Source organism: Stegastes partitus, unplaced genomic scaffold, assembly GCF_000690725.1.
Source record: "Stegastes partitus isolate 25-593 unplaced genomic scaffold, Stegastes_partitus-1.0.2 Scaffold1473, whole genome shotgun sequence".
Lineage (NCBI taxonomy): Eukaryota > Metazoa > Chordata > Actinopteri > Pomacentridae > Stegastes > Stegastes partitus.
The window spans coordinates 3,933-30,105 of record NW_007579204.1 but is presented as its reverse complement, the minus strand read 5'-3'; the positions used below and the strand labels follow the sequence as shown (position 1 = coordinate 30,105).

The 26,173-nt window shown below is 42.2% G+C and overlaps 4 protein-coding genes across 4 annotated transcripts; 2 read left to right on the top strand and 2 right to left on the bottom strand.

Annotated features, from left to right (window-relative positions):
- The first annotated feature begins 3,056 nt into the window (after positions 1–3,056).
- rab9b (RAB9B, member RAS oncogene family) lies at positions 3,057–7,182 on the top strand. Its single transcript, XM_008299847.1, has 2 exons — positions 3,057–3,100; positions 4,082–7,182. The coding sequence occupies exon 2, from the start codon at positions 4,162–4,164 to the stop codon at positions 4,768–4,770; it is 609 nt and encodes a 202-aa protein (XP_008298069.1). The 5' UTR covers positions 3,057–3,100; positions 4,082–4,161; the 3' UTR covers positions 4,771–7,182.
- Positions 7,183–7,546: 364 nt separating this feature from the next.
- On the bottom strand, positions 7,547–14,966 carry plp1a (proteolipid protein 1a). Its single transcript, XM_008299846.1, has 7 exons — positions 14,891–14,966; positions 12,655–12,841; positions 12,345–12,501; positions 11,880–12,048; positions 10,229–10,302; positions 10,061–10,126; positions 7,547–9,646 (listed from the first exon to the last, which is right to left on the bottom strand). Exons 1-7 carry the CDS (start codon positions 14,892–14,894, stop codon positions 9,566–9,568), a joined length of 738 nt encoding a protein of 245 aa, XP_008298068.1. The 5' UTR covers positions 14,895–14,966; the 3' UTR covers positions 7,547–9,565.
- Positions 14,967–17,601: 2,635 nt separating this feature from the next.
- Positions 17,602–20,722, bottom strand: pcdh20l (protocadherin 20-like). Its single transcript, XM_008299861.1, has 2 exons — positions 20,675–20,722; positions 17,602–20,133 (listed from the first exon to the last, which is right to left on the bottom strand). Exons 1-2 carry the CDS (start codon positions 20,720–20,722, stop codon positions 17,602–17,604), a joined length of 2,580 nt encoding a protein of 859 aa, XP_008298083.1.
- Positions 20,723–21,968: 1,246 nt separating this feature from the next.
- Positions 21,969–25,813, top strand: LOC103370713 (regulator of cell cycle RGCC). The gene is made up of 5 exons (XM_008299845.1): positions 21,969–22,099; positions 23,017–23,181; positions 23,793–23,873; positions 24,526–24,588; positions 25,174–25,813. Exons 1-5 carry the CDS (start codon positions 22,078–22,080, stop codon positions 25,179–25,181), a joined length of 339 nt encoding a protein of 112 aa, XP_008298067.1. The 5' UTR covers positions 21,969–22,077; the 3' UTR covers positions 25,182–25,813.
- The last annotated feature ends 360 nt before the right edge of the window (positions 25,814–26,173 follow it).

Here is a 26,173-nt window from a genome sequence, read left to right as displayed (position 1 = left end):
ATAAAATGAGATAAGATTTAGTATAAGATAAGACAAAACGAGATACAATAAGATAAGACACAACAAAATAAGCTAAAATATGATAAAATATGATAACATACATTAAACTGAGGAAAGATAGAAGCAAAGATAAGATCCAATAAGCTAAGCTGAGCTAAAACTGTATTAATAATGAAGGAAACTCTTACCGCTTACTGCTGGCCGTTTGTAAAGATAATTTTCTTTCTCTCTTTCTGGGTTGTTGGTTGTTTTACAGACTGCCGATGCTCAGCTGCTGCCAGTTTGGTTGATAGTTCAACAGTGATTTCTATCTGGAGAAACTTTTATTTGTCCCCAGTTTCACTCAGAACGTTCCACGTTCTGTGCCAGGATTGTGACGTCACAAACAGCAGAGTGACAGAATTCTCATGTTTTCACCTGAACCACAAGTGTGCTTTTGTGCACATATTTATTGGCATATGTCAACAACCGTTCATCTAATCTGCTTGAAACGTGGCAGGTGCATCACTGGTGACCTGTGGAAGCAGACTGTCAAGTTTAAAGCACATCGGTTAACCAGAGACCGTTTTAGGGGTCTTTTTGTTGCCTCCAGATACACAGTTGAAACCAGAAGTTTACATGAACTGTATAGAAAGACACATAACCTTTTTTTCTTTCTCTCTCTCTCGCTGTTTGACATTAAATGAAACTAACCTTTTCCTGTTTTAGATCAGTTAGGATTACCAAACTTGTTTATATTTGCTAAATTTCAGAATAATGAGAGAGATTTTTTTCAGAAGTTGACATTCACAAAGACTATCATCCATCCATTATCTACAGTCATGGAAAAAATGATTAGACCACCCTTGTTGTCTTCAATTTCTTGTTCATTTTAATGTCTGGTACAACTAAAGGTACATTTATGTGGACAAATATAAGAAAAAACAACAAAAAAAGCTCAGAAGAGTTTCATTTAAGGGCTGCAAGGTGGTACAGTTGGTTAGCATTGTTGCCTCGCAGCAAGAAGGTTGCCGGTTCGTGTCCCAGTATCTTTCTGCGTGGAGTTTGCATGTTCTCCCCGTGCAGCGTGGGTTCTCTCCGGGTTCTCCGGCTTCCTCCCACACAGTCCAAAAACATGTTGAGGTTAATTGGTGATTCTAAATTGTCTGTAGGTGTGAATGTGAGTGTGCTTGGTTGTCTGTCTCTAAGTGTAGACCTGCGATGGACTGGCGACCTGTCCAGGGTGTCCCCTGGCTTCACCCTAAGTCGGCTGGGATAGGCTCCAGCCCCCCCGCCCTGGTAAGGATTAAGCGGTGTATAGATAATGGATGGATGAAAAACCAGATTTGTGCTGAAAAGGAGTCTGATGAAGAAAAAAAAAATCACATGGTATAATGTTGTAAAAGTGAGTGCGACATCATGTCAGAAACACAGTGGTGATTGAAATGGCAGCATTCTGACATTAAAATTGTTATTCTTGTAAAAATGAACCACTATCATGGCTTCATTCTAATTTATTTTGTAATGGGATATAATTATGTATCAAAATTACTAGGAATCAGTTCTAAACTCTTTTTGTCACTAGTTTGAAAAATGTTAATTTCGTTAGTGTCCCATTTGGCCAATTACATATTGTTACCATGGTTCACTGCTCCCAGTCATTTTAATAGAAAAAAAAAGTTTCAGATCACAAAATAGATGCTGTGTTTAAATAAATCAAGTTTTGAAATTTTCTTTAATATGATTTCTCTTAAATATGGTTTTACATATTTTGGGATTTAACTAAGAATAATGACCTTGAGTTTAACCTTGAAATATCACCCAAGGTCAAATGTTACAAAACCAATTAGAAGCCTATATATGATTTCTGAAACAAACAATGTGTCTATCTTGCACCATTTTCAAGTTACAGTGCAGTCAAAATTAATGACATATCGCCAATGGAAAGCCCTGACATGGTTGCTTATTACACCAAATACCATAAATCTACTTTCCACCATTTTGAAGGTATTCAGCATTTTTGAAAAAAGTGACCTTTGACCTTTAACAGAGCTATTTTTGCACTGATTGACCAAAAAGATCTAATCATTCCAAGGGGAGGCCATTCCTAGCTCACCTGGAAAATATCAACTTGTCAGACCTTAGCACTCGAGCTAGAGACCGTTCACAGATACATAACATGCATATACACAAAGGAGCTGCATATACATGAATGTGATGCATAAACAGAAACGTGCTGCAAAAAGAAAACGCTGCTTATACCGACACGCTGCACTGCACAAATGAAAACAAATGCAAAAAGAAAACCCTGCTGCATCTCCAGTCACACAACACAAGTGCCACAGGCCTCTAGGGTCAATAGTGAGCTTTCCACCTGACAAGCAGACAACTGTGAGCAAGACAAGTAACACTGGTTGATTGAAAAGCTGTATGAAAACGTATGTATTCTCTCGTCTCCATGGATAAACATAAATAACAGAGAGAACACAGGGAGACGGTAGTAAAACACCACTTCAGCACCCATAGAATCACAGTGACTGAAAAGCCAAAGACATACAAACTGCCCCTACAGGCCTGTGGCACTTCCGTTGTGTGACTGGATATGCAGCGTTTTCTTTTTGCAGCACGTTTCTGTTTATGCAACGCGTTCATGTATACGTAGCTTGTTTGTGTATATGCACATCATTTGCCCCCATAGGCCATTTATGCAAGGTATTCATTTATATGCAGCTTATTTGTGTATATGCACATCACTTGCACCATTGGCCATTCATGCAAGGTATTCATGTATATGCAGCTCCTTTGTGTGTATGCGCGTCATGTGCCACCGCCGGCCACCGTACCATTTGCAACAGTAGAATTGATGGCAGAGCTGTCGTATTGGATTGCATGAGATTTGTCAAGTGTGTTTAACCAAGTGTCCAGTGAGTGTGTTTGTGCAGTCGCTTCACAGTTGTTTTCCTCTGGATGGAGGTGAACCTGACGGGCTTTAGGACCTCGCTCTTTGCCTGGCCGCTGTGCACGTGCGGCTCCTCGATGGGGCGCGCACGTCACGACACTCAATCTCAGTGAGATGTAGGTGAGCAGGGCACATCCCGAAACACTAACCACCAGGAGCAGGGTGAGTCAAAATACACATTAAAAATACATGCATTCTCTCATATTTATACCAAGCCACTGCGACAGTTGTCCCCGTAAATTGCAACGCTTTTAAAAATAGTTTTGAGTCGCTTGTACACACTGAGGCTAACGGCTAGCCCGGCCAGGATAGAATGTCAACAAGCCGTCAGACTAGCCGGCTAGCTCGCTAGTTGGCTGACAGGCTTTGCTAACCCGCTACACACCGTAACCGTTTTATTGTCTGCAGCATGAACGCCTCTTGGGGGGCTGTTACCCGTTTTCGATTCCCTTTCTGAAAGCACTTTCGGGACAGTTTTTACAGAGACAGTCGACCAAAGGGTTCAGTCAGAGTTTTGTTTTGTTTTCACAGTTGACAACAAGCTGGTGCATGTTTGTGGGCTTGCGCAAGTGCAGTGGTCGTTTCCAGACTCCGCTAATGATCCATACTCGCTCCTGTTGTTGTGGCGCAGGACTTGTACACATTTATGTGGCATTTAAAGGATTTATTTATTTTTTCATCTTTTAGGGTATTGTTTATGTCCCACACTGTGGTTGGCACCTGTTTACTTCAGCAAGACATTGTACCTATCATTTAGACAATCACGAGGTAGTATTACTGTGCCCATGTTGTAAACAACAAAGCTGTAGTCATTCTGCAGCCTCTTTTTTTTTCTTTTTTTTTTTGAGCCACAGACCTTTGGCAGACATCTGGGTCCTTCACCCCTGCCTGTCTGTCTCTAAAACTAGTCAACCATTACACATCTCTCCTATATGGCTTCCACTCCTCAGAGAGGTGTATTTCAGATTGAATACAGATCTTGCTGCAGTCTTTTCCTCTGAAGTCAAACTCTCAGACTGGTTTGGGTGTTGAATGTGTTCTGTAAAGTCGGTATGTTTCATTTCCTATTACACAATAATGATTTGCATTTGTTCTTAGTTTTTCTAGTAAGTATCCATTTCTTGTGCTTCTTCCTCTTTTTAGGCTAAGTTGACCCTGGTCTGCCACCAGGTGCACAGGCCTGTAACCCTGCGAGGAGGCCTAGCTGGGTGGAAGGAAGCATAATGAGTCAGAAGAACGTGCTGCTGAAAGTGATCTTGCTCGGAGACGGTGGAGTGGGCAAGTCCTCCTTGATGAACCGTTATGTTGCTGACCGTTTTGACTCCCAGTCCTTTCATACCATCGGTGTGGAGTTCCTTAACCGGGTCTTGGAGGTGGACGAGCGCTTGGTCACCCTCCAGATCTGGGACACAGCGGGTCAGGAGCGTTTCAAGTCACTACGCACGCCTTTCTACCGAGGCGCCGACTGCTGCCTGCTCACGTTTGCGGTGAACGACCTGCAGAGCTTCCAGAACCTTGGCTGCTGGAAGAAGGAGTTCATGTACTACTCTGATGTCAAAGACCCTGAGCGGTTCCCTTTTGTGGTACTTGGCAACAAGGTAGACATGGAACAGAGGGAGGTGGGGGAGGAAGAAGCGCGGGCCTGGTGTGAAGAGAACGGCTGCTGTCCTTACTTTGAGACCAGCGCTAAAGATGACACTAATGTCACGGCTGCATTCGAGGCAGCTGTCAGAGAGGTTCTGGCTGCTGAGGACCAGATCGACCATGCGCTGTTGAGTAGTACTATCGATCTCCATGGCAACCGCAAAACCTCTCGTACGTCTTGCTGCTGATTGCGCAGGTGTGATTCCACGTCCTAATCTGTCTGGTTGAAACCTGCCTGTGGTAGTTTTAAGAGCCAGTCAGGTATTGCGTATGGTACGTGTACTATAGGTACAAGGTACTGAGTACAGTATCCCCTAAAGATAATATGGATAAGATACAGCTGCTGTGAGGAGGATGGTTTCAGGGATTCAGCTGGTGTCTAGATTGTTGAATTATTGCTCCCACCAAGGTACAGATATACTCTAACAGGCACACTCATCTATTGTGCTTTATCTGCTTTCAGTGATATTGCACAATGTTTTTACCCAGCCTCAACTTTGTCTTTGCCTATGCAGGAGTTATTCAAAACAGTGCATCCAAAGCATTTAATCAAAAATAAATTATCAGAAATTAAATACAGTAAAACAATAATATACCAGTCCTTTTTTTGAAGAGCACACTCTACACTCTAGAGTTTTAGAAGGACTGACAACAACTTTACATAATTTTTTATTACATATGTCAGCAGTGGTTGGAGAGATAATGTATTTTTCTGACACAGACCCTGCCTGTGAATGGCACCGTTCCCAATCCAGGCAAATATTGAGCTCGTAAATCCCAATATCAGTCAGATAGCATGCTTCAAGGTACGAGGAATTTCAATGATTGCTGCACTCAAATGAAAGACGACCTTGTTTGTCTTTAATGAGAAGGGAATTGTGAGCTTTAATTCTGCAGCTCTGACTGTGAGCTTATGGTACGAGCAATTGTGGCACTCTTATTCATTGAACTATATATTTTTACCACTGCACAACATTGTAGCGGGACATGTCAGGGAAGCAGCCATTATTGTTATTTTTTCTGTAATTTATGTACACGGGACTGTTTACCAGGCAAAGTGAGGTCAGTTTTTTTCCCCTCAAAACTCAGAAGTATTATTGCTTTTGCTACTGTTGATAAAGTTTTTATTTCTCTGTGAAGCACACTTCTGTCCTTAAAAGTGTTCATTTTTACAGATTTCATTACATTTTGTCTAATATTTACATTGGGCTTCAGTGTTTGATCAGGGACAGATTAAAGTCCTTTGTCCTGATGAGCAGAGGAGGTTCTAATTATTAACGGCATCTCTGTAATCCTGTGTCTGCCTTGTTGATTGCATAGTAGGCCTTAACATTCCAGTCTTTTAGCTTTGCCCATTCTGAGGGTGTCCTGTGCTTTACTGATGTATGACATTCGCCTTGTGCTGTCAGTCTAGTCATTATAGGTTTCAACTGAATGTGCAAAAAGCTGGAGCACAGCCATTACTTCTAATGTGTGGAGTGTGCCTCACCTCCCCTAACCATTCATACAGTTTTGAGTGAAACATACAACTGAGTGTTCTGACAACTTAATGTTTACTTACTATTTGTTTTCAGCTGGATGGTACTTTACTATCTATCATACAAACAGGTTTACTTGTACATTTGACTTTTGTTCCTTTGGCTTCACTGCTGTTGGCCAAAGGGCTTTTGTTGTTTATATGGTTTGGAAAAAAAATATGGCTGGTGTTCACTTTTTCAAACTAAGGCCGACATAGTCTGAATTCAATCGTCTTCAATATTTTGATTTCAGAATAGGACTTTACATGGCATATTCTCAAACAAACAATAATGTTGCATGAAGAAGATGTCAAAAATTGGATCATGTTTCATGTGCGTGCAAACTAAAGATAAACATTGTAAGAGCTTCACTGTGAAAGTGAACCAAAATCAATCAGGTACTGTCATATTTACTCATTACATGGTCCTTGTGGTATATAAGCTAACAGTATATGGTGTGTTTGAGTACTGGTCCTCACAACTCACGAGAGAAACTTCAACTGTGAACTGAGAAGGGAATTTTAAGAAAGTCAGGCTGCAAAAATGTTAGCTTATTGTTTGTCAGTGTTAAAGTTTTCTTGATGGAATGAAATGTTTTGCCTCCTTACAATACCGTTTTAGTTTCTATCCTGTTCAGATAATGTAGCCTACCACAGTGTTTACCTGAAATCCAACTTCCCTGGGAATCCGATATTTATGAACTCGTAGCATAACCCTACAGTACGTCGCTTTCATGATGCTGTCTATTATCACTGCAACCCTGTCTAATGTCAGTATTTTTGCTGTAATATTTATGAATGTAAAAACTAATTTCTGTGGGCTGTCCATGTTAATGGCTTATGTAAATTGCAAAGGGCATTCATTTTATAATAATGTACGAAATGACACTGACCGTCTGTTTCACTCAGTGTTCAACCCATGAGCGTGATTAAAGCTGTGTGAAAGTTAGACTGTTCATCTTGATTATGTGTTGATCTAATGGACAACTTCCACTACTCCTCTTTTTGCACTATCGAGGAGACGACTGCGGTGAATACTCTCCAGTGCTTGGCTACAAATAAAACATGCAACATACCAAATGAAGACACTATCTGGTCTGTTGTTTTTTTTTGTTTACCTGTTGACATCCATGAATGTATGCGTCTCTAGAGTTAAATCATGCTATTAACTACCATAGGTCACTAAAATGTCTTGGTATATTTATCTGTAATCACTTCAGCATTAGAAGACAACCCAAATATTTGCAGTAAAAAGCAGCATTATTAAAATGAAGGGTATTTTTCTCAGCAAGATCACGAGTACAACAGAGGTATTATAAGTTTATCCCAAAAGACTCTTTGTTTGAATTTCATCACACAAGACCTTGAGTGTCATTGAATGACCAAGTATGTGTGGGGAAACTGGGAGACGGTGAACACTGCCTGTCTCTATTTAAAAAAGAACTTCAAACATGCACTGCATTTTTATTTTACCTTCATTAAAAACGAAATCAAGCACGCACTGCATACTGAGAAAACAGACCTAGGAAGAAAAAAATTATATTGTTTCAAAGTACATATTCTTAAATCTGTGACTTAAGGGAAAAACATAGTCTAATGAGATTGGCCACATGCAGCACATTATATGGAATTAGCACAAAATATTGAGCTGTTACGCTCAGTTTAGAAAACCAAAAGCTTCCATCTGCATTTGTAATGTTTTGCAACTTAAGATTTAACAGACAATAGCCTGCATTTTAAACAAAAATAATGAAGGGAATCAATTTATCCAACACTGCTAAGTTATGCTACTAAACTGGCACACTTTACAAAATCATTTTGATCATGAACTCAAATGCGACGCTTGTCATATGAAGCTCCTGCAACACAACTGCAATGCTGTCAGGAGATGTCAGACATGTTCGCAGAGTAGGGAGAGCACAGTGTCCCTCCTCTGTCCCTCTGCAGCCTCCTATACAGGTCGTAGCCTCTCCTCTCCTCTTTCGCCTTGTGCCTTAGCATCCTCAGGTACACCTGGTACACAGCCAAGTGAAGGGAACAGTGCACCTGTGGACACAAGAGGAGAGAATACAAAACACCTTACAAAACACCTTGGCCCCTAGTTGTGGCAGGAAGCCAAGGATGGAGCACACACACTGACACTACACCAGACTACAAAAAGATGTTTTCAGAGGCACTCACACAAATACTTCAAAGCATTCTTTTTTTTATTATCAAATATTACCAACACAAATTTTTTTTTAACAACCAGCCTGCTGCGACTTGACAAATCCACACTCAAATGGAATAATCTACTTTTTATGTTGCAAAAGTTTTTGTTAGTAATATCCAAAATTAACATTAGTAAATTCAGCTACAGTAAGTAAAAAAAAAAAAAAAGTGTTATACAATAACTACAACAAAATTCCTAAAGAATTAGAGACAAAACAAATCTGTCCTTTCACTATAAAAGCACCTTAGTTGTGCATTAACAGCAGGGGCTATCACACCGCAAACATGTGTTTTTGGTCTAATATTATAAGGTTACTTTGATAAGTGAGCACGTAGTGCTTTTGCCATCTCAAAGTTATGAGAAACAATTTCAGACCTCACTAGATCTAAACAAAAATGTCCCTTTGTCAGTAAGAAACTATTCAGAAGAATATAAAATTCCTTTAGTCCTTTCACTCTGAATCCATCATTTCCATTATTCGGGGGGGAGGTGGAGGTCATGCAGCAGCGTGTGGATGTGTTGTGTGTGTGGTTGTGGTCCCAGAAGAGCTGCATTGAGGCTTTAGAGAGGTCTGACCCTGTCTTTGTCCAGAGGGCCCTCTCCCTTGACATGTAATATAACCCTTGGCAGAGACTCATAGTGCAGGTGGCCCCCAGAACTGGCTCCTTATTGGCTAGCTTTCCAAACAGGCATGACTCCATTGTTGAGGCTTTTCTCCAGCGCGTGAGAAAAGTCCTGAGGTCAGCGTGAGACTGCAAATGCATGCTTGTCTGCCGCCACAGCAACCAGATGTGTGGGGTGGTCGCCATGGTAACCTCTAATCCCTATTCTCCGCAACAGCTGCATTCTACCTGCACATGTTGCAAATCGGTGCTCTGCTTCTTACATATGTTAATGTATTAGCAGTGTGTTATTTGTGTTGTTAGTGCAGTGGGAGGCAGAAATGAGAATTAGACACTAACCTCAGCAAGCAACAAAAGCAATAACTTAAAAATATTTTGGTGACAGTGAAAATACTGAAATAAGAGTCTAGGACAAAGCATCAATTACACCCATAAAAAAAAACAGAGAGAAAAAAAGGGAAAAACAATAACATCCTTATACCAAGGAAAGTAAAAATATAAACACAAGATTTTTCCAGTCCATGACCACAGGTGGTTTTATGCAGACGACACTGAAGGCGAGAACTGCTGCCATCCCTTTAGATCCCCTTGTTGGTGGTAAAGTAGAGACAGTAGACAGGAAGCTGGGGTGCCTAACACCGTGGACCTATGCCCTTTCTCCCCAGATACCGCAGAACGGCAAAGTTATAGGTGGTTGACACAGTATAGGTCAGCTATGAAAAGACAAGCAGAAACAGGAGGAATCAGAAAAGGAAGCAAAGAGGCAGGACAATCCACAACATCCTACAACTCTACGAGAACAAAACACGATTGTGCTAATGACTTTAATTTGATAGCTGATACCATCCACATAACAGCTTCAGTAATGGAGCATGCCAGTGTAATGGCTGCACCATTTGCCTGCATGGCTGGAACACCACCAGACATTACAGCATTATTATGATGTTTGTGTCAGCTGAGAAAGGGGAACAGAGAGCAATAGTACAAGAGTCATCAGTCATGGAGGCCTGAGATGCCTCGGCGCCTACACTGTGAGCGTCACCCAGTCACATGAGCCGCAGCACTTTTGTTGTACCCCGCTGTAGAGGTGCAGTCGAGTTGGCCTCGGCCGGAGGGTAAATACTCACCAGAGCCAAGAGAGTGATGCCCGCGCCGACGAAGGCAGCAATGTAGAGGTCATAGGTCATTCGGTACTGATGGGAAGAGATTTGCATCGGCGTTATTAATGTCTTCATTTCACGTCAAGCAAATTATAGAACTTGACAGCAGAGCTTGGGTCGTTTCGTGGTTCTTACCTCTCTCGTCTTGCAGACAGTAGACAGGGTCACACCACAAGCTTTCCCTGGTACTGCATTCCATGGCAAGAGCCCTGTGAAAATCAAATTCCTCCTTTTAATTCTAACTTATAGCTACAGAGAAAAAGATGGCATTATTATATTTTCTTTCATTGTCTATAAGTTACATAAAAAGACCAAAACCAACCATGCATTCAGTCATTTTCAGTGCTTTCTTTCTGTCCTGTGTTGTTAATCTCTAAAGCCCACTGCTTCCCATTGAACACATAAATCTTAAAAATGCTCACACAATTATTGTATCATTTTTTAAAACGGCTAAATAATTTCCTACAACAGCTTGGTACTGTAGATTTTAGCAAACTTCGCCAAAAACAGGAATAAATACTGCATGTGTTAGGGACTATTTTCAGCTGCACATTAATACACATTTGATGTGCTAGGGAGTGTTTACACCCTCAAGACAGTGTATGTGGGACTGATTCAAAAAAAAAAAAAAGGAAAATTCAGTGCCCATGCTCATGATAATGAAGGAACAAGTCACCCAGTGCAATAGTGTGGCTCACTATGTGGTACATGTGTTTTTAGCCACACTCTGCAGCTCTGGGGATGGCAGTGTTGGTCTGTGGCTCTGTTGGCACTTTTCACTTTGGACTGATAATCATTTTTCTGTTACATTTTCAACAGATATTCACAGTCCAGAGAGAAAGAATGAAAGTTGTCCATTTTTGGATTTTAGTACAGTGTCTAGACTCTCGGATGAATTGCAATGAAACTTGGTGCTGACACCCATGCTTCCCTTAAAATGAAATCTAGTAATCCTCTGACGTTATCTTCAGTGCCATTATCAGGTCAAAATTGATCTATATTAGGATTTATGACTAACACTAACCGAAGTTTGGGTATAAGCCTGCCAGTGCCTTTTTACTACGTACGCGTTGCCATTTTCAAACATTCACTGGGAGAAACAGTTGAAACAACAACTACCTACCACACTGAAAATTTAAAATGTTGTTGAAGGTTTGGATCTAATGCAGGTCTGATTTTTTTTTTTTTCTTCTGTGAATTTGCCAATTTCATGATAGTTCTCGCCTCCCTGTGTGCAAATGTGCTCCTTAAACAATTCTACCCATCTCTTTTTTGCAGGGACACCATTGCTGCTTCCTGGGCTTAGCATCACCCAAGATGATTGTGATTGACAGCGAGTCCTGTCAGACCATTCTGCATATTGCTGTGTCAGAGAATGGTTTGTGAGCCATGTGAGACCATATCATCAGCCTGAGCTACTTTGTTTAATTGTTGGTAAATGTTGGCATGCTAACACACTAAAGCAACATATGAACATGGTGAACTTGCCGACATCAGCAAGTTACCACCTTCAATGTGAGCGAGTTAGCCTGCTGACTGTAGCAATTAGTCACAGCATGGCTTCACGGAGTTACTGGGATATCGGCAGACAATGGTTTTTGGACAACAGTGGAGTTCTGGCACAGTAGAAAAAGTCGTATTAAGCTTTTAGTAGTCAACAGTGGCGTTGGTCTTTTTATGGGATTTGCTGACATCAAGATAAATATCACCAGATTTATCACACATATGAATACAGTTTATGTAGCAACCTAGTACCACTGGTTGCCATAAATAGAGTTCTCGTTACCGTATTGCCTTGCATCAACGCAGAGCTGGTTGATGCTTGCTGGCGTCTCAGTCAGAACATCAATGGTGTGGCAGGTCGCGTCCATGTTGTAGAAGAAGTAGACGGGCAAGGCCGAGAAGGCAAACACCAGCAGCCACAGTACAGCGAGTGCATATGTCATCACTATAAACTGTACAAGCAGAAAGCAGAATTAACATTATGGTGCATCATCATAATTATACACATAATACAAGAGAGTGTGTTTATTAGCAGTGACTCACTTAGTGACCACATTATCTTACTGTCTTTTTTCCCCTCCTCACCACACACTGTATGCTTATCTTTGCATGTCCCTCTTTTTCTTTTTTTTCTTTTTTTTGATGCCTCAAGATTTTCAGCTCAGCACCCACCAGGGACTGATATGTGTATTAATCCCATCCAATCTTTCCAATCCCCCTCTACTTGTCCCACTCTGGGCCCTCTCACCGAGGAGCTGAGGCAGCGGCCGCACATGGTGCTCCTGAACTCTCCAAAGGTTTGCTTGGCAGCGCTTGTGGTGTAGAAGCCCTCGGCCAACAGCACGATGCAGTAGAGGAAGAAAAAGGAGGCCAAACCATAGATGACATACTGGAAATATTGAATGCTGAGTGAGAGAGAGAAGAAAAAGGAAACCGTCAAAAATGCAGGCTTATGCACAATTTAAACCTTGAAAATAGACACTGCACTCTGAGAAATCCCATATTGAGGGTAAAAAGGTGCCGCTGTGAAGATGAAAATGTAGAATTTGATGACTTACATGTAGGCGAGGGTGATGTAGTCCTGAAGGTTACGGGCAAAGTAAGTCTCGATGAGTCTCTCCGTCTCTGTGAGCGCCTGGTGCCCACAACCGCAGAATAGGGCAATGCCAGAGAAGCACAGCAGTGTGGCGACCAGGGAGCAGTATGGCACCCCTCCCAAACAGCGCATACAGCAGTCATAGCAACCTGTTATTCAAGATGCAGCACCATGAAAGTCAGGGCACATTATTAAATGATTCACTGCACAGCACAAAGAAGTAGTCCGGTTTTAAAATGTACAAATTATACACAGCAGAATGTGTTGCAGGTAGTTTCATAAAAGGAATTTCATTTTATACTATCTACCAATATGGACTTGGGCCATAAATCATGCAAATGCTGATTTATAATTTCGGTTTTTGCCTTTACCCCAGTACAAAGTAAATAAAAATCACTAGCACTGCTCAAAACTAAGGCTGCACCTAAAGAATCACTTCATTATTGATTGTTCTTATAATTTAGATATGTCCAAACAAAAGTGACCAAACATTAACCACATTACAATACTGCTCAATATACGCAACAGCAACTTCTCTTTCCAGAAACTATTTTAATATTATGCTGAATAATTCACAGACTATAATGTCAGCGATTTCTTTGGCAGAAAGCAGTTCCTAGGATACAATGAGGTTAGTGGTTTATCCTGAGTAACAGGAAATCCTTTTATTTCGCAAGAGCAAAATTCTGCTGAATTAGGTTCGAGGCAGACATCTAACATCGTCATCTCAAACCCGGGCACGTAGACCTGAAACTATCCACACAGCCAGATAACACTAAAGGTAAGTAAGAGTGAAAAAAAAAAAGACGTCCAACTGAGCCGAGCTTTTACGGAAAATTTGCTGATGTTACTGTCACTGTGGGCCGAGCTGCAGCTGTGAACACTTAAAGTTCACTTGGTAAAGCTGTGCATTCTCCCTATAGTCATGTGCTGATTGAATGGATGCCAAGGGCCACAGGCATGGGGATGTGTCTGCACTGACCCCATCTCACACCCTGACTCCATTCACCGCCCAGCATGGAGAGTGTGAGAAAAGAGGGAGGACGAAGAGGAGAGACAAAGTGCAGCAGAGAGAGAGGCTGCTTTTGTGGCTGGAGAGACAACAGTCTTTGTCCCACAGCATCATGGGGGTACAAGGGCCACCAATGTCAAGCAAACAAAGGCCAGAGGCACCTCGATGCCTCGCACACACATGCACACGCTCATAGACTTCCTTCTGAGGAGACACAGGCGCAAGAAAGTAATGGTTGGTGCGCGTCTGTTGGGATGCTGCCAGAGTGCTGGAAGAGGATGGAAAAGCACATCTAAACAAACAATGCAACTGTGTGCATGTGTGCCACTACCCGGCTTGCATGCATGCATCTACACAGACACGCACAATGGAAGCAGACAGACTGTGGTTGGTACCATTACAGTAAACACAGATGGCAGGAGGGGCAAATGGCTCTTTAATTGAACACATCTACATGGCTTTGTTGCCTGTCTGGGTGAGACAGGGGAGACATGCAAACTGCGATCGCTGTCATTCAGATAGACAACTTTCCCAGAGGGAGTTTTAAGAGATAAATAGCGAGAAAACTAGCAAATGACAGAGTATATTCTGTATAGCTACAGTCATAAGTAGAAACACAGATCAATTACTCATACATCAATGATTTCTGATCCCTATAAGCAGCCTAAGAATAGGAACAACCGCATCCAAAACACCACATTCTAAGTATAACTGAGCCACATGCCTTCAGATACACCTTGTGCCAATTAACTAATTAAGACATCAGCAGCCTGCAGCAGTGTGAACCGCTGGGGCCCTGCTCTCTTGATTGTGCCCCAAATAAAAACACAAACCAGGTAGAAATCGTCTGTGTTAGAAAATGCAAAGCTGAGGCCAAGTGTGCTTCTCTTAAAAAAAAAAAAAAAATTGAGAAAGATTACGACCCAAAGCAAAGGCGACAAGGCTCCTCTGAAAGTAGCCCTGCCATCTCAAGCATGAAATAAATCTCATAATATCAGCGGAGCGTCAGCCGGTGAGTAGCCGACTTCTAAAGTGACAAAAAAAAAAAAGAAGAAGAAGAAGCGTAACTTCTGATGCCCTTCTCCCACTTAAATCAGCGTGCAATCACATGCAATAAAATGACGATTTGATAATAAGGATATGCGTAAAAAAAAAAGAAAAGAAGTTAGATTGAGGAGTTTCTTACCCATGTCTAGGAAGGATGCGTTCAGGACTCGTTAGCTTCTGCCGCCTTCACTGCAGCTGCTCCACTGATGATATGCGCAACTTGTCTGCGGCCCCCGTATATCAATCTCAACTCGCGTTCTGTTTCCCCAACAATGGACAGACCCGCTGATGACTGCAAGTGCAATCTTAAAGAAACAATGTCGCTTTTCAATGAACTTCAAGGCGGGGAATAATGAGGAGGTCAGGGTTCTTACACTTGCAGACATTTACTTAAAGTTCATTGTTGCGTGGAGAGAGCCAACACACAACTTCTTATGCAAGTTTTTTTTTCTTCCAGTGAAAAAGCATCACTTTTCTTCTTCTTCTTCTGTGTTGTCCATTCAGAACTTACTGCTTATCATCAGTGGTTTTTGCCAAAGCTTCTTCTGTTTTATTTTCATCCTAATCATGCAGCCCTGTGAGGCGTTTGCATGTCTGTGTGCTGTGATTGTCTGAGTTTACAACTTTCAGCCTGTGGACAGTCAGGTGATGCTGTGAAGACCGTTAAGAAAAAGCACTGAACATGAAAGATCTGACATCCCAGCTGGCAAAACTGATGTGCTTTATCGTTTCTCTCCTAAATGACTCTATTTAGTCTCGGAACGTCCCATTAAAAGCACTTAAAGTGGCATTCACAGACCATGAACACAGGCTGTAAGTCGACTTGTGATAGAGTCAGATAGTGCCATGTAGGCGGGATAGTTGAGGGGCAATGAGGGGTATTTCTCAGCAACTCTGCTTTGATAAGAGTAACATGAGTGGTATTTTAATTACACTCCATTGTTATGTGCAGTGTGATCATAAAAGCCCTGATGTGTATCTCACAAATAATTCACTGGGTATTTGGGACGATGCCAGCTTTTTTTTCTTTGTCCATGCAACCTCTTAACCCACTATCAAATGTTCAGCTTGAGAAGAAAAATGAATTTGATTCAAATGAAATGTGCTGTGAGTGGAGCAGAGCAGCATGCAGCAGGGAAACATCACTGATCTCAAGCGACCTGACTGTGGCAGAGTGAGAGACTGTCCTCTGATTCATCTCCACCCTCTGGCCAAATACCAGAAACAAAGAGAAAGATTTGGCTTCATCTCTGCCCAGTAGATGGCAGGCTTTCTCCTGCCATTGCACTTGGTTTTTTTTTTGCAGCACCCCCACAACACAATTCTTTTTTTATTTTTTTTGAGAAAAGACAGCTCTGTCAAGAAGCATCTATTACCAGGATGCTGTGAAAACCCACTTTGTAAACATATTTGTAATTTGTCATGCAGGTCAAAAATGTCTGTTTTGAAAGAATCCAATTGGCCTGCTTTAATATGAGTTTGTACCTGTTTTCATTCAATGGGATTTGTAATTCCTTACTTAAAGATGCTGCTTTAATTTGTAATTTTGTTATGGAGCTCTTCATTTCTTCTCAGTTAATGTAGTTAGTCTCACAGTACAAGCCTATTAGATTATTTATTTTTGAGCTGCCAGCTCAGAAATCCTCAGAGAGACAGCACTCATGTTATACAAGCCTTCTCCACTAACCAGATTGTTGTACATTGTGTTTTACAGGCTCCGACTCTTGGCTTTCCTTTTCCCCCCTACCACACGTGTATCTTGAAAGGATTGCTTAATAGTTTATGATACAGTAAAGATTAAAAAAAAAGAAAAAAAAAGTTCTCCTTTGTGAAAGCAAAAGGAACTACCTTGCCCTCTTTGTGCAATTGTGTGTTCACAGATTTGTAAACACAATTTCCCTGACTCATTCATATGTTATGCATCACGCAACTTGGTTTGATGTCTCAATTGTTCCTCGGCATACAAATGTATCAGGAAAACACGGGAGCCTGCTGCCTTTTTATGAAGATTTCTTTGAAAACAGTGTGATTTTACTCCAAGCATCTGTTAACAAAACAACAAGCCTGTTGGGTCACTGGGTGCAGTACAGTAGGATTTTTTTTCCTGGCTTTTTGAGTGCAATCCAGCGCTGTGGGTGAGAAGCACCGCTATCAAATAACAGGTGCAAGGCGGTGACTTGAGAAGTTGGTGTGCCTTCCCTCTGCCGCCTCTCACCTGTCCACAGCCGCCCTCTGCCTCCTGAGCTCATCTCAGAGTTACTTCTTTAGAGACTTTCATCACTTCCCCACCGGAGGAACATTAAACCCTTTTGTGTGTCTAAATGCTTTAGATTCCCCATCACTCAGAGTCAGAAATCTGAGAAAGCCCAATCAACTTAGCAGACCATTACTTCAATCTTCCTATCGGCAGGGGTCATGGATGATAATCCTTAAAGATAATGGCTGTAATACTGGCATCTTACCCGTGGTTTGCTCTGATATGCTCTATCTTTGGGTGGCAATACTGCACACAATACCTGTGTCAAGTTCTGCATCTGTAGTGTTTTATTTTTCTTAAGGATGCACAGGAAAGACTCTTCCACTAACCAGAAACCCTTCACTTATCAGATCGTCTTTTTTTATGCTTTCCTGATAGGTCATAGGGGCATTTAAAAAAAATAGATCAACTTTATTTCCACCGAATTTTTCACTTTTTCTGTTGACAAATGTTTGAATGCACTGTGACTGAGTCTATTTCAATTACTTATTAAAATGCAAGCAGCCTTTGACAAATATTCACAATATATTTAATTCACTGGCGCTTTCCATCCTTGAAACTGAGTGAGATTACACATTGCTTGCTTAATTCTGTTATTCATCAGAGTAGTATTTGTCTTTGAGCCTGAGTGGAATCTCATTCTCCTCAGTGTACCCCCTCTTGTGCTGTTGTGGACTTCTTCTCCTCTGTTTCAGGTAAAAAACAGCTGTCACCACAAGCAAACATATGGATGCCAGCATCATACCCAGGCCTATTAACAGTGTCACTTGTGCAGATTTGTTAGTTTCCACCTCACAGATGGGGGCCTTTGAAGGGGTTTGAACCAAGTCAGGTGTCCCTGTCCAGGTGGGCGCTCTGTCCAAGTGGCAGGGCTCCATGCTGTCATTGACTAACAGATTAACCCACACAGTGGTGTAAAGGGGAGCTGGTTTCCCCCCATCTCTGACTACAATGAACAGGTGATGCATTCCTAGGTCTTTATGTAGAAGCTGATGACTTAAAGTGATGTTCCCTGACCTTGAATCAACCAGGAAGGGACTGCTGTTTTGCACAGACTCCGGCGCCACAACAGAGTATGTAATCTCCGAATTCAGCCCTGAGTCCTCGTCGATGGCATAGATCTTTGTTACCATAGTACCTGCCATGGTACCCGGAGAGACAGTCAGGCATGAGGAGTTGCTGCTGGGTAGGATCACTTTTGGCTGGTTGTCATTGATGTCCTCCACAAAGATGGTAACTCTGGCAGTGGAAGTCAAAGTGACCAGGTGTCCATGATCGCTGGCCAACAGGTACAGTTCATAGCAATCCTTTGTCTCGCGGTCCAAGTTAGTGGTGGTGCGTAGTGTCCCCTGGGTGTTGTCCACAAAAAAAGGTCCACTGCTGTTTACAACATGCAACTCTGTGTTCCCATTCTCACCTTCGTCGGGGTCTTTCACCTCCATCCTCCCCACCTGGGCAAATGGCGGCACGTTTTCAGGGATAAAAAAGATGAAGTGAGGAGTTAGAAAAACAGGTGCATTGTCATTCTGGTCCAGAACACGAATGAATACTGTGGCCATGGACTCCAAGGGAGGAGAACCACTGTCTCGTGCAAACACAGTGAGTTTGTGCACACCCTGCTGTTCCCTATCCAGTGGAGCTGACACAGACAGTTGACCTGTCACAGAGTCGATGTTAAAGATCGTCGATGTGTATTTGTCCAGCCTGTAAGTCACTCTGCCGTTGAATCCGCTGTCTGCGTCTGAAGCCGAGACCTGCAGCAATGACATTCCTGGCTGGTTGTTTTCCTCCACTTCTAGCTGATAGTGAGACTGGAGGAAATGTGGTGCATTATCATTGACATCTGACACCAACACCCTGATCACATGCCTCGAAGGAGCGATCGCAGCTCCTTCAGCTGATCTCCCATGCACTACCACAGAGATATGATGTTCACTTTTCATCTCATAGTCTAAGGGCTTTGATGTGGAAAGCAGATATTTGCCATTCTGTGGGCTCAAAGTGAAAGGCACTTCACCCTCAATGGCAAGAGACGAGCCTTTAAAGCTGCTGTCACCCTCAAGCTCTAAAACAGCTAAGACGGCAGGGGGCTGGTTCTCTGGTAACACCATAGTCTGGTTTTGATGCTCCGCTATGAACCCGATCTTGATCGTCAGCTCCTGCTTCGCCTTGGGGAGCACAGATACAGTTACCTGAGTGTCTGCTGGGGGGCAGTGATGGCCGCTAGCAAACACTTTCAACACCAGCTCCTCGGAGTTGTCACTCTGGAGGTCTTGTGTTAGTCTGATGTACCCAGCGAGGCTGTCGACACTAAAGAGCTTCTTGGCCCGCTCAGAGACTTTGGGACTGAGGGAGTAAATGATGGCAGCGTTCGGGCCTGTATCTGGGTCTATGGCTTTGACCTGAGCGACCATCATGTTCTTCGGGGAGTCTCCCGGGATGGTGACATTGCGGGGGCTGTCAGAACTAAAGCTCGGACAGTTGTCATTAACATCTGTCACTCTGACCATTAAAGTCGCCGTTGCACTTAAAGGTTCTGCGCCACGATCAGCGGCCACCAGCTGCATCTGATACAGCTCCCGTGTCTCCCTGTCCAGAGCTGTTTGTACAATCAGCATGATCAAAGGCCTGTCTTCTCCGACTTTTAAACCGAAAACCCCATCGGAGTCTTTTAGGTGGTACTGCAGCTCTCCGTTATGACCAATATCCCTGTCCTGAGCCTGGTCATCCAGTAAAAAGCTGGTCCCCACAGTCACATCCTCAGACACCCTCAGGTGGATTTCACTATTTTCAAAATGCGGTGCATTGTCATTGATGTCCTCTATGATCACAGGAAACTGTATAAGGTCTCCTGAGGCCCCCACGACAGCATTGTGCAGAATAATGCATTCCTCTGCTTTTGTCTCCTCGGGGCAGAGGACCTCGCGATCCATCTTTTGCTCACTGGTGTACAAATTCCCAGTGTTTTTGTCCATCCACAGATACTCTTGGGTCAGGAGCTGGTATGGAGGTGGAAAGTGTTTACTAAGTGATCCGATCAGAGTACCAGGCTCCAATTCTTCTGGAACAGAAAACTGGACAGAGCCACATATGATCTGCTTGATGTGAACCACAAAGAGCAGATTCTGATGGAGACAGAAAGAAAAAAAAAAATAAGCTGTGAGCAGTATTTCTTTAAAACACATTGTTATTTATGATCTTGTTTATTGTTGCAGATGAACCTGATAGGGGTTCCAGAGGAGGAGTTTTCCCAGGTGGCGATAAAGTTTAAACTTCATGCCTCAGTGAGCTCTTTTAAAAGCAGGCAACTGTACAATGAACGTAATGTGATGCCCCTCATTTATCTCCAACCAATTACTCCCTTACACAAAGATCACATACAAAAAACAAAAAGCAAATGGCATAGAATGTATTTGATCAGAAAAAAATCCATATATTAGGCCTAATTTTTGCAAAAAATTTATTTAACTCAGTTTTCTTGAAGAGGTTCTGATTGGACATGAATTTTAATAAAACCCAGCAGTACCTGTGGGATTCTCCAGGTGCTCTGGAGTGCATTTAACACCTTTCGTACTTTTTGAAGTAAAGAAAAACATTGCAGTTGCACAAACACTAAGACAGTAAGTCGACACCATCAGAACAGATCATCTCATTTGACTCACTCACCTGCAGGAGTCCAGCCCAGTTCATATTATCAGGAGTCCCATGGCCCATCGCCTTCACACATGTTACCCAAGTTTCCCCGACAGAAAGTGAATGCTGAGGACAGAGACGGCAATCTAAACCTGCACAGCTGAACACATAATTCATTACATGCCCCTCCTACAACACTTACCTTGCATGTCAGCCTGACATATGAGAAGTCAGAAGTACAACAGGTTTACCTGCATGAGTTGAGTTCAGGTTTTCTTTCGTAGGACTCGTGTTGCAAAAGCACAAAACAACTTGAGCATGACGCTTGTGTAAATATATTTGCTTCGAAGCTGCACTGGACCGGATTAATGTGCCACTCAAATGTGCTAACACACCTTTTTTTTTTTTAAAGCACACCTGCCATCTGTTGTCTTTTTTAACTTCTTCATAATGCTTGATCAGTGTCTCAATCCTTTTCTCTCAGGTTTGTCCTTTTGTAGGCTTCTCTTCTGTTCAAATTTTCAGAAATCTTTATAATCTAAATATCCAAGCCTTTATAAATAACTCGATGAGCTCGATGTTCCTCGTATTCACACAGAAACTTGCATAGATATAAACTGGTAGTTTATCAGGGGCAATAATGTAGCTGTTGAAGAGAAATAACATTATATATGGCAATATGACATTTTTATTTTTATTTTTTATTTATCTGACAACTTTAATTGTTTTTCTTTTTTTTTCAGTTAATGTTTCTATCATGTACAATCGGTGGGTTTACTTTAATTTAAATGATGGATTTGAACTTTTGTGTCACTTGTCATGACATAATACACCCTTTGGACTTGCACATCTGCTCTGTGGGGGTTGGGGGGCCTCTGTAGACAGAGCAGAGTACTGCACCCCTGAAAACACCAGGAAACAGCTGAAAAGTTCTGACAGAAAGCAGCACCTTTACTTTCTTTCTTAAAGTGCCATTTCATAAAGTAAATCCACCTCCACCACAGTTAGGAGCGCAGGGATAGCTTTAGCCAATCAGGAACTGGTAGCCACGTGTAGAGATGTTTTTATATTCTGACTGTACAGTGTGAAAGCAGGGAAATTCAATCTAATTAAAGTTTCGCCTTCATTTGGAAGCAATACGGGGGATTTTTCCCCCCTGACTTCAGTTGCGTAATGGCATATTTCTGTCTGTCATTTGCGTAAATATTTCCTTTTTTTTTTTTTTTTCAACTTTTCCGCCCTCTTTTTTCCATTTACAGTAGACTTGAGGTTTTCCTGCGACGTGATTGGCTGCATCTGAGCGGACGAACGCGGACGGTTTTAGAATAAAACTAAAGCGCTGCCTGTCAGCTTTAAAGCGTTTTGAACCCAGACACAGACAACAGCAGCAGCAGCAGCAGCAGCAGCCTGGTGGTGTTTCATTTCAGCGTTCCAGCATGTCCTCAGACATTAACACCGGTGAGTCCAACGACTACTTGAGCTATTAATTTTAGATGATTACAGTGATGGTGATCATAGGCAACAGCTAACACAAGTGTGACTCCTTCAGTGAGGCTGCATTTCTGCTCTCCTCTGACTCAAGTCTTGTTAAATCATCACATCACAATGATATCAGTTACAGCCTGCTTTAGTTTTTACACACTCCTCTGTTATCTTCTGTTCTACATGTATGTATTTGTACACATTTTATACATGTGCTCACAAGTTTATCATCAGTTCCTACATCCAGTTGGCCATATTTTTGTACAAAACTTTTCAAATACTCAAGATTTTCAACATTTATGCCCCTGTTTTTTTCTTGCTGCTTCCCTTAAACTTTGTTCTATTCGTGTAAGCCCGATAAAATTGAGGATAAACTGAGCTGTGTTGATCCCATACTACATCCATTATTTTATAAAGCTGCATTTATTCAGGAAATGGCCGAAAAATGTTGTTTCACAGCAGTGCACAGCATAGAATTTAGATTTATTACCTAATATTTTTTTCTACTACACTTTGCAGACCAGGTGTTTTACTGACTCCGATGTTTTATATGCCATATGGGCTGTTGGGTTTGTTTTTTACACACCCGGTTATCTGAGGCAGCCTACAGATATAAACCTTAGCTGCAAGTTTGGGCTTTTAATTTCTTTTTTTTTTCACCTAAAGTGATTTGTGTTATTAGAAATAACTTTGACATGAAGTTTTCTAATTTAGTTGTATTTTAAAAAATGTTTGTAATGCCAAGAATGTATTCTGGGTTTCAAAATAGTTTATATTTTTAGAGTTATTTTGCTTCCCTGCTGAACTAAGCTGAGACAATCTTTAAGTTTTCTTTTCAGTGCAGTAAGCGTTTTTTTTTTTTCCCTCCTCAACCTCTGTCACATTTTCCACAGACTTGGACTTGGAGCTGGGTGAGTTGCTGCAGGAGTTCCAGGATGTGGTGGAGGAGCTGAAGGCCCCTTCTCAGAACAAACCTCATGCGTACCAGCACGTCCTGCACGTGGCTAAAAGTCGAGCGGGGCTGGGAGACGACAGCGGGGTCGAAGACTCGGATTACAGTAAGTAAAAACAAATCATCACTTTGGAACAATGCCGCCGTGATTAAGATAACGTTTGCTTAATGTACAAAGTAGCGGGGACGGAAAGGAAATTATTTAGTGCATCATTTGCTGGTGACTGACACTGTGTGGAGTCCCTGTGGATGCCAGTTGAGCCCCTTTATCAGCCCAAACAACTGCAGCTTGACACTTTTAATTTGCATGAAATTAGTGGGACAAGAGGACACATCCCTGCACACTTCTATTAAAGTGGCTGTTTTGCTCAAGACAATAGCTGTGTACCGGAATGAACTGCAATTATGGATAACCCATTTGTCGACGGTTATGAGATAAAAGAAGAAAAGTGTGTTTTTCTGCTCCCACGTGTCGTCATTATTGAAAGTATTTTGGCTCCCTAATGTTTCAACAGGCGAGCTGCTTTCAAAAGTTGACACACGGGAGTCACTAGCAGTGAGAAGGCATTTACCTTTGTTTCATTGCACGTTGTTGTCACTTTGTGCAACTCCTGCATTGTGTTAAAATTGTTGTCGTTGTCGCTGATCATTTGCATGGACTGCCCTCAGTGCTTATTATCTCCTTTTCTCTCCCTCCTCGCCTCCCTCATCCCTCAGGCAGCGAAGCCTCTATGGGAAACAGTCTGAATACCAGCGAGGAGGAGCTTCACACAGCAGGCATAATGCTGGCACCGAAAGGTACTGGAGCCTTCTATCAGCATATCTCCATCCTGATAGCCCTCCTTCTTACAGCGATCTCTATCACTTTTACTGTGATCACTATCACAGCCACACACAAACCCTCTACATTAGGCCGGGAGCTCCTTTTGTTTTTACACAACAAAGCTCCTGCCGCTGTGACTGTGACGTCTCAACGCCCCTCTTTCAACGTGTCCTGCAGGGGTTTGTGTGTGTCTGTTATGTAGTGGTGAGACTGGCTCAAGCGTGCGTGCACATGAATGAGTGCCGTTGTGTTGTGTTGCATTCAGATGCACAGACTTCCTGTCTTCATCCATTGATGAAGACAGGAAGGTAACCAGAAGGTGTCTTTCAATCTTTACACAGCATAACTGAAGATATTTGCAACAGAGATCCTGGTCGGATCCAGCAAGCTGTCAACAGCTTTAAGATCAGCTTTATATCAGTTTGTAGAAAAGAAGCCGAAAATGTTTTTGCCGGTGCAAATGCAGTTTAGTTCATACGTAATTCTGGGACTTAGATTAGTTTTTCAGCCTTTGGTTTAAAGGAAATGCCACTGAACTGAGCTGCATTTCTCTACAAAAATGTTCCATTGCTGTTTTTTTTCTAGAGTTTCTCAAATTCCTTTTTTCTTTCTGTCCTCCTTCTGCAGCCAAGCTGGGAGACACAAGGGAACTTGAGAGTTTTATCGACATGTTGGACCGGGAACTTGCTGGTGTGTATTTAGGAGAATTACATCCCCTATCACTAAATCTGTTCTTTTATTCCTTTTGCACTTAAGCTGACAAGCCAGCAGGCTACAGTGTGTTATGGTGGCACAGACGCTGACAGAGTGCATGTGCTGTTACACATTGAAAAACAGAGTGCGTACTAGTAGCCCCCTTGTTTCTACCCTGAGCTACCCCCCTCCTGTTTATCTCTGAGCACCTTTTATGTGTAAATGCCACGTCTGGGGACTCAGGTGGACTCTATCTCCACGCCCTTTAGTGATAATAGCATACTTGACTACAGGAGCATCATGATCCTGCTATCAGCACTAAAGCAGTGGGGTTTCAGAGGCCTGTGAACACAGGCATCGCCCTGTGCATTGACACGAGCCGCAAGGAACAACACCTATATCCGCTGCTATCAGTTGTCTTGACACAGGAAAAATTAATGTTACAAATTAAATACAACTCCCCACGTATCGTGACATGGCTCACTTACTAGTCAGTGCATGTTTGCGTGTATGTTTCTATTCCTTTTTTGAAATTCCAGCTCCTGAGCTTTTGTATTTTTTCTCTTCCTCTTTCTTTTGCAGAAATGTGAACAGAGAGAGAAACTGAGCCACGTAACGGGGGGAGAAACAGGCCGGGGGCGACATAGTTGGCTACTGCCAAGCAGAAAAGCAGATCTACACCAGAGCAGATCTGATGGAGCAAATGCTCCCTTTGCCGCTCCAGGGGAAAAGGTTAACATCAGAAATTAAAAGGGCAGTCCATTCTGAAATGCAAGAACACCCTCAGACCCCTGGCAATGCTGTGTCCAGCCGGCGAGACGACGCCCCTGCAGCATCAGATCCAAGATGTGTGACATATTCCCGAAACTAGACAAAGCTTCCATCTGTCCAGGCATATGAGAAAACACTGCCTAGAGTATAGAAAGCATGTTTATGCCACACTTAAAATTCCCATAAGGGCTATGCCGGTAAAGGGTCCTAAATCTTTATTGCCATGTATTTTTTTTTTTTAAGCAGCCTGAGCTTTGTGTAGCTCAAAATTACAAAAGGCACTTTAGTTTTAAAACAATTTCAAGGTCAAAGGGTTCAGATCTGCTGTTTAATATCAAGTGCCATTTAAATGCTCACATTTCTAGTGTACAGTTCTTGTTGATATTCTTTTGTTAATATACTTTTTTGTACAGATGAATGCAAATATAAATAAAACTACATTTTGATTTAATTTCGTATCGTTTTATTTTTTCATGATACATAAAACTACACTTAATCTTTTGGCCTTGTTGGCTACATCTGATTCTACAAACACACAATGTTGAAAGATTTTTACTTTCCTAAAAAAGTCCTCCTGACACTACTGACAACTAACTATATTCAACGTGCCCGCACCTTCACAATCCCCTAAACTGACTGTTGCTAGTGTCACACCACGTCTCAGGAGCCCCTAACCCATTCTTCTTTGTTTGTTCCTGTGCTTCCTTCATGTCTGTTCTGATTATGCTTTGAGTTTCACTTCTGCACCAACTCAGGAAAACCACAAATTTAGCTCAGACGCCGAGTGAAGACAGTTTAAAAAGGAAGTGCG

Excerpts from the sequence above, each read along its gene's own strand:
- rab9b (XM_008299847.1), top strand. The coding sequence starts at position 4,162 with ATGAGTCAGAAGAACGTGCTGCTGAAAGTGATCTTGCTCGGAGACGGT.
- plp1a (XM_008299846.1), bottom strand. Across the intron at positions 12,502-12,654 it reads TACATCACCCTCGCCTACAT|CATTCAATATTTCCAGTATG; the intron begins GTAAGTCATCAA and ends TCTCTCACTCAG. Across the intron at positions 10,127-10,228 it reads CTGTCTGCAAGACGAGAGAG|TACCGAATGACCTATGACCT; the intron begins GTAAGAACCACG and ends TCTTCCCATCAG.
- pcdh20l (XM_008299861.1), bottom strand. The coding sequence starts at position 20,722 with ATGGGCCATGGGACTCCTGATAATATGAACTGGGCTGGACTCCTGCAG. Across the intron at positions 20,134-20,674 it reads ACTGGGCTGGACTCCTGCAG|AATCTGCTCTTTGTGGTTCA; the intron begins GTGAGTGAGTCA and ends TGTCTCCATCAG.
- LOC103370713 (XM_008299845.1), top strand. The coding sequence starts at position 22,078 with ATGTCCTCAGACATTAACACCG. Across the intron at positions 22,100-23,016 it reads GTCCTCAGACATTAACACCG|ACTTGGACTTGGAGCTGGGT; the intron begins GTGAGTCCAACG and ends CATTTTCCACAG. Across the intron at positions 23,874-24,525 it reads CATAATGCTGGCACCGAAAG|CCAAGCTGGGAGACACAAGG; the intron begins GTACTGGAGCCT and ends CTCCTTCTGCAG.